At 55.2% G+C, this 7,155-nt stretch overlaps 1 protein-coding gene across 1 annotated transcript; it reads right to left on the reverse strand.

Moving 5' to 3' along the window:
• Nucleotides 1-708: 708 nt before the first annotated feature.
• Nucleotides 709-7,155, reverse strand: CD19 (CD19 molecule). Its single transcript, XM_008579014.1, has 15 exons — nucleotides 7,068-7,155; nucleotides 6,566-6,832; nucleotides 6,043-6,249; nucleotides 5,614-5,907; nucleotides 4,460-4,570; nucleotides 4,130-4,178; nucleotides 3,749-3,837; nucleotides 3,198-3,311; nucleotides 2,858-2,959; nucleotides 2,709-2,777; nucleotides 2,548-2,601; nucleotides 2,407-2,463; nucleotides 1,271-1,363; nucleotides 1,068-1,174; nucleotides 709-908 (listed from the first exon to the last, which is right to left on the reverse strand). Exons 1-14 carry the CDS (start codon nucleotides 7,153-7,155, stop codon nucleotides 1,083-1,085), a joined length of 1,686 nt encoding a protein of 561 aa, XP_008577236.1. The 3' UTR covers nucleotides 709-908; nucleotides 1,068-1,082.

Consider the following 7,155-nt stretch of genomic DNA (forward strand, 5'->3'; position numbering starts at 1 on the left):
AAGTGTCAAGACTGAGGATAGGCTCAGATTTAGATTTTCAGAATTTTTTTTTATTTTTTATTTTGGTGGCTGGCCAGTTTGGGGATCCAAACCCTTGACCTTGGTGTTATAACACTGCACTTTGACCGACTGAGCTAACTGCATTTTCAGAATTTAAGTCCTGACCCCACCGCTTATTAACTAGGCAAGCCTTGGGCATGTTATTCAACTTCTCTGCCTTGGTCTCCTCGTCTATGGTGATAATAATAGTATACCTACCTCAAAGAGTTGTTTGTGAAGATAAAACGAGTTAATATTATAGATATACATAATATACACATAAAATACTTGAATACAATCCTGGAACATAATAATTGGTCAACAACCTTGCAAGGTTGTTGTAAGGATTAAATGAGTTAGTTGATGTACGTGCTTAGAATATAGTAGATAATAAATACTCAGTGATGACAGACGATGTTTTCTAAGCAGACTGTTAATTTCTGGACTCTTTCTTCCTCAATGGACACCTAGCATAACAACTGCCGAATGAACAATAAATGGGAATGGGGCTGGTGGTGAGGAATCGGGTGGGTGGCAGACCGGGCCACAGAAGGAAAAAGCCCTGTTGCAGGCAGAATGCAGCTCTCCCTCCTCCACAGGACTCAGGAGGGGACAGAAGTGTACCCGTCCTCTCCTTTCCTTCTTCTCTCACACAAAGGCACCACTTCATAGGATTGGAAGAGCTCACTGAGTTTATTTGGGGAATGCAAAGGGGCTGAAAGTTTCACTTGCGTGTACACACACACACACACACACGCACACACACACACAAGCCCCGAGCAACGTTTTTCTGAAGTTGACACCGTCTGCTTGGAGTCCCCAGATTTTCAGAGTCAGGTGTTGATCTCAGGGGTCTGAGGAAGCCCAGGCTATTTAGAAAAAATGGTTATGGGGAGGGGTCCAGGAGCCCTCCCCTGCCCACCAGGCCCTGGGAGCCCTGTCCCCTCTCCTTCCCTGAGAGTCAGCAGCCCACTGCCATCCCTGCTGATTCCCTCCTTTTCCTCCCCTAGAGGCAGTTCCCAACTCACCTGGTCAGCTGTGGGTCACCTGGTGTTCCAGGTTCCTACATGGCCCCCTCCTCCCCATGCTGGCTCAGGCCCGTCAGGATTATCCATGTTCTCATAAGAGTCTGCATCTGGACCGGGAAGGAGTAAACATAGGTAGAGCTGGAAGTAGGCTGGGAGGGGATATCAGCCCAGGCGACAACAGGGACAATGGCAGAAGCACCCACCTTCCTCATGATTCAGACCAGGCTGGCCCCGAAGGGAGCGGAGCTGGGGGGCTGCGTACAGCATCCCTCTCATGTCCTCATAGGACTGGGACCCTGCTTGGGCATGGAATGGAGAATTAGAGGCCCAGGAGCCATGTTGGGGGAAGGTGGGGAGCCTGAGGGGCAGAGGAAGGTGGGAGGCTTGACCCCTGGTGTGCTAGGAAGGAGAGATTAGGTCAGCATCAGGTTCAGGCCCTAGTTAGTTGTAGGGTCAGGGTTAGGTATGGGTTAGATTATGATCACAATCAGAGAAAGGGTCAAGAACATAACCAGAGGTCTGGCCGGTTGGCTCAATTGGTTAGAGTGCAGTGTTAACACCAAGATCAAGGGTTCAGATCCCCAAACCGGTCAGCTGCCAGGGGGCGGGCAACAGATCTGGAAGGAGTCAAAGTCAGAGTTGTGAGGAAGCTGGGCCGGCCCGTGGCTCACTCGGTAGAGTGCGGTGCTGATAACACCAAGGCCCCGGGTTTGGATCCCACATAGGGATGGCCGGTTCGCTCACTGGCTGAGCGTGGTGCTGACAACATCAAGTCAAGGGTTAAGATCCCCTTACCGGTCATCTTTTTAAAAAAAAAAAAAAAAAAAGAGTTGTGAGGAAGCTGAAGAGAAAGCCGGGGTCAAAGCTGAAATCTGTGGGCCAGCCCATGGCTCACTAGGGAGAGTGTGGTGCTGATAACACCAAGGCCACGGGTTCGGATCCTTTATAGGGATGGCCATTTGGCTCACTGGCTGAGCATGGTGCTGACAACACCAAATCAAGGGTTAAGATACCATTACTGGTCATCTTTAAAAAAAAAAAAAAAAGCTGAAATTTGCAATGGGGCTGGGGTGAGGAGGAGGTCAAAGTCCAGATTGGAATTGGATTGGAATTGGATCCGTGTTGATGTTCGTGGTTAGGGATGGTGTAAATACTGGGAGGCCAGGACTGGGGATAGAGTCAGTGCTGAGGTTAGAGTTAGGAATCAAATCTAAGGTCAGGGTTAGGGTTGGGCTTGGGCTTGGTTTTGGGGTGACGGGTCAAGGTTGGGCCTGATGTCAGAGGTGAGGCCCAGTCAGCTGAAGCTGGGCAAGGCAGGCTGGTCCCAAGCATCCCTCACCAAGGGAGACTGCTTCCCGGCTGGGATCCCAGGCAGACCCGTGGGGGCTCAGGAAGTCTGGAGAAGCAAGACAGAAGTCAGTAATCCTCTTGGCCTCCAGGCTTCCCCCCAGCCCCCAGGAATGTGACCGTCCTCACACACCAGTGGTCCTGGCTGCTGGCTGCAGCTCCTCATCCTCGTTCTCGTAAGACTCAGCTGCTGCAGAAGAAAGAGAACTCCAGCGAACACTGCCGCTGGCTAGGGGCTCCACAGTGCCGTGGGTCCCCCCAAGCCTCTGAGGCCCCACATGGACCCCAAGTTACCGTTGGAAAAGGAGTCTTCATCCTCAGGACCCAAGGGCCCGTCCTCGGGGTTCTCATAGCCGCTGCCATCTGGTGGAGAAGGAGGGCATCCAGCCAGGGTCCACAGCCCAGCGCAGAGGAGGTGGGGGAGGCATGGGGAGCAGCCTTACCCCGAGAGAGTTGGTCCTGCCCAAGGGTGGAGTCATTCTCATAGAACTCGGAGCCCTCCTCGCTGTCCGGCTCCTCATAGGCCTCGCCTTCTTCCTCTGGGCCTGGGGGTTTGGGGACGTGATGGGGAACCGAGTCACAGCCCCCTTCCTCCAGGACCCAGCCCATGATTCCTGCCACAGACCGCTCCAACACCCTCCAAGTGGGCTGTCTCGCCGGTTAGCTCAGTTGGTTAGAGCGTGGCGTTGATAACACCAAGGTCATAGTTCAGATCCCCTTACCGGCCAGCTACCAAAACAAACACCCTCCACGTGAGGAACACCGCCTCTCCCCTCCATTCACCCTGTCCCCGCGGGCTCCGCGACTCCGCGGTTCCTGGCTCCTGGACGTAGCGGCGCGATTTTCCGTAGGACTGGGCAGCGCCCCCCAGGCCTGCAGCCCAGCGCTGGGCGCGTCCTGGCGAGGGGCGTGGTAGGATGGGGTCAGAAGAGAGGGGGCATCAGGGCTAAGCGTCCGCGCGTGGGCGGGGGGGAGGACGCTCGAGGCTCTGCGGAAGGACTCTGGGTCTAGGTACCCAGCCCTGAAGCACGGAGGCGGGATCTTAGTCTAGGGGCGTGGCCTCAGGTTCTGGGGCTGGGTTCCGCTCTGAAACTGGACTTCAGGCTCAGCGCCCTGGGGGCGGGGCCATGAGCCCTGGAGGCGGGGCTCGACTCTAGGGGCGGGCTCACGTGCAGGCGGGTCTCCGCATCCGGGGAGTGGAGCTCAGAATTCGGAAAGGCTTGGAGCTCAGGGCATTGGAGGAATGAGGACAATTGGGTGGAGCCCTAGCTCTGGGGCGGAGCAATAGGCTGGAGGGGCGGGCCTAGGTCTGACTGCCTGGCTGTGCCTCTTACCCGTGCCAGAGGTGGGCGAAGGAAGGGATAGCACGTTCCCGTACTGGGTATTTGCCCCGTTTCCTGGGGGAGGCGTCACTTTGAAGAACCTGGCAGGAGAAGGGGAGGTGCACGTTGAGGCCAGGCCCGGAAGGGACGATGGACACTCTTAAGATTCAGGCCAGGCCCTCAGAGGTTAAAAGTGGTCACTTGATGTTGGGGCAGCCTACAGAGGAGTCTGGGATCACTCCAATGAGGTGGCTTTGGAGCTCGGTTTTGAGGTTGGATAGTATTTCAACTGGTGGAGATGGAGCAAAGACACCCTGGGCAGAGGAAACAGTATGTGCAAAGCATAAAGCGAAAGCATGGGATGAGGCCGTGGGCGTGCACTTGCTGCATTACCTCCTCGTGGGGTCAGTCATTCGCTTTCTTTTCCTCCTCAGGATCAGGGCTGGTGGGAGTTAAGGAGAGTGATCAGAGGAGGGACTGCTTGGCAGGTTGAAGACTTGGGGGTGCTGGGGAGGTCATTTGGGTCAATAGAAGAGATAGACGTTCAAATTCTAAGGGGCTTGGGAAGTTTGAAGGGGGTGGAGGAGGAGTGGGGGAACAGGGTTCTGGGTTCTGGGGGGGTGGTAGGAGGGGAGAAAGATGCTTGTCAAACTGGCCGGTGTGGGCTTATCCTGAGGAAGATGGGTTAGAGTTTGGACAGACTGGCTGGGGGACATGACTCACCTCTTCGAATCTGAAGAAAGCCCACCAGGGAACCCAGGCAGATGATCAAATAAACCAAAGTCACAACTGGGACCTTCCAGCCACCAATCCTCAGTAGCCAGTGCGATAGTGCTAGGGGGAAGGGGCTATGAGATGAGGACCTCAGGCTGGCATCTTACTTCCCAACCTCAAGACCGCAAAGGACTATAAGTCCGGGGGACAAGGGCAAGACACAAACTTGAGGTCCCAAGCTATGAGGAGGGCTTTCCTCTCTCCCTCTAAGGAGCCACGTCCCAGGAGGTCAGGGACTGTGCCACAGAGCCTGGCACAGGACATGAAGCAGTATCTATTGAGCAAACCATGAATAAACTATGGGTACAGTCAGAGGCAATGTTAAGATTAAGGGCAGCATAATGATCAGCTTCCTGCTGCAGTGAAGGGCAGAGTTGAGTTCCCAAGACTAGAGGTGGGATTCAGCACATTGCTGAGATCAAGTTGGGAATGAAGGTGAGGTTGAATTAGAGAATTGTGGTTAGGATAGCATGGTAAAATTGTATTAAGGAGATAGAATGGGCAGAACATTGTGACCAATTTGATGGTTGTGATGAGAAAGAGGAAGGATGCCCAGGTTCCTAGCTTGGGCAGGTGGGTAGACAGTGGTGTCCCCCACTTACACAGGGTCACCGTGTGTAAGACTAAACTTGGGGAAGCTGTTCAGTTTGATTTCATATATGTTGAGCCTGAGGTGTCCATGGGACATCAAATGGCAATTCCAGGAAATGGCTGGCAATGGGTGGGGGGTGGCTTTGGAGCCTGGAGTAGAGTCACCAAGACATGGTGACCCAAGCGGCCATGGGAGTAAAGTTGAGTAAATGAGGTCAAACAGGAAGGGCATGTAGACAGGGATGAGAAGAGGACCAAGGCTCCAACAGGAGGAGCAGGAGAGGAAAGAGACTTGCTAAAGTGATGGGAAGGAGCAACCAGTGGTAGGAAAAGATCCAGAAAAGTAGTGTCCCGGAAGCAAGGGAGGAAAGAGTTGGAGTCAGAGTTCAGTGTAGAATTGGGGTTTGGGATGAGGCTGGTACTACTCCTCAGGTTGGGGGTCCAAGACTGACAGGCTTCCAGTTTTTCCCAGTAGCCCCACACAGACGCCTCACAGCTGGGAGAAACTCTACCTGGCCAGGCAGTGACCTTCACGTGTATCTCCAAGGTCAGGTTGCCACGGTGACAAGAATAGGTACCAGCATCTTGAGCTGTGGCTTGGGGCAGCACCAGAAGGGTCCCCTCCTGTAGGATCCTCAGGACCCACAACTCTCTGACCAGGGCGTCCTCTCTCAGGTCTAGGCTCAGCAACGAGATGTTAGGCTTCTTGGGATGCACATGGGTCCAGGAGAGGGGGCCTCTGGCCACAGAGGCAGGGGGCACCCCACAGTACAGCCAGAGTGTGGAGCCAGGGGAAACAGTAAGGTCTGGAGCAGGGAGAGACAAAGCTAAGAAAGCCTAATTCGTGGGGTCTTATTCCCCCAAAACCCTCCAGTTTCCAGTCACCACCCCCGTGCCTGGACCTCCCACTTCCTGGCATCTCCCCAGCACTGTCACCTTACCTTGGTTGTTGAGGCTCTGGTTCAGACTGCCTGTAGGTGGGGCACATTCAGGCTCTGTCTCCCACATCTTAGGGTGGTCTTTGTCCCACACATACAACTGGGAGCTGGAGGGGTGACCAGAAGAGGGCTTGGGGCCCCCTGAGGACCTGTTCCCCAGGACACAGCGTGGGTCATTTAGTTCTGAGGCATTCCACCGGAACAGCTCCCCTGGGGAGAGACCCAGAACCAGATGCAGAGACATCCAGGAAAAGGAGAGAGAGACAGACCCAGCAAGGCAGAGACAAAGACTCAGAGAGAGAGAGAGAGAAACAATGACTCAGACAGAGTGAAGAGAGTGGAGACAGAGTTGGAGAGCAGCTCCATGCCAAAGCCACTGGGCCACAGGAGTCTGCCCACCTGCAGTAGCTCCTTGTCTGTCCCTCTGGGCCCCTCCAGCTCCAGTTTGGCCACCGGACCTCCTCTGTCCAAGGTGGACCTCCCTCTTCTCATCCAGCCCCCCGGCCCAGCCCGACCTGGCCCTCACCGCTGCCTTTCACACTGACTGTCCAGCCAGGCTGCCAGGCCTTCTCAGAGGGGGGCCCCGGCTGGCATAGGTAGAATCCTCCCATCTGGTCCGAGATGTTGAAGATGAGCAGTCCGATGCCCAAGGGTCCCACCTGGATGCCCAGGCCTGGTAACCCCAGGGTCAGCTCTAAGAAGGGAGATGAGTTGGAGCCCCGATACCAGGCCAGCTGCCCAGGGGGACTGTCTGAGGGACCCTGGAGGCACGGCAGCACAGCATCGCTTCCCTCTGTGGAGAGAGAGAAGGCGGGGAGCCTCCAGCCCCCCACTCTTCACACTAGTCATAAAGCAAAGGACCCCATAAGCTGAGAGTGGATGTGCCCTCAGAGTCCTTCCAGCCCCTCCCTGAGTTTTATAAATAAGAAAATGGAGGCTCAGAGAGGGTAAGTTACTCAGCCGGGGGCGCCCAGCCAGAACCCAGCTTTCCAGCTGCGACTCCTTCCCTCTCTGCCCTTGGGACATACCTTCTGCCTTCACCAGCAGCGATTCCTGGGGCCTGACTCCCACGGGGAGAAGGAAGAGGAGGAAGAGGAGGAGGAGAGGAGGTGGCAT

Source organism: Galeopterus variegatus, unplaced genomic scaffold, assembly GCF_000696425.1.
Source record: "Galeopterus variegatus unplaced genomic scaffold, G_variegatus-3.0.2 Scaffold1799, whole genome shotgun sequence".
NCBI lineage: Eukaryota > Metazoa > Chordata > Mammalia > Dermoptera > Cynocephalidae > Galeopterus > Galeopterus variegatus.

Excerpts from the sequence above, each read along its gene's own strand:
- CD19 (XM_008579014.1), bottom strand. The coding sequence starts at position 7,155 with ATGCCACCTCCTCTCCTCCTCCTCTTCCTCCTCTTCCTTCTCCCCGTG. Across the intron at positions 2,960-3,197 it reads GCGGAGCCCGCGGGGACAGG|GCCCAGAGGAAGAAGGCGAG; the intron begins GTGAATGGAGGG and ends CCAAACCCCCAG. Across the intron at positions 2,778-2,857 it reads GCAGGACCAACTCTCTCGGG|ATGGCAGCGGCTATGAGAAC; the intron begins GTAAGGCTGCTC and ends CTTCTCCACCAG.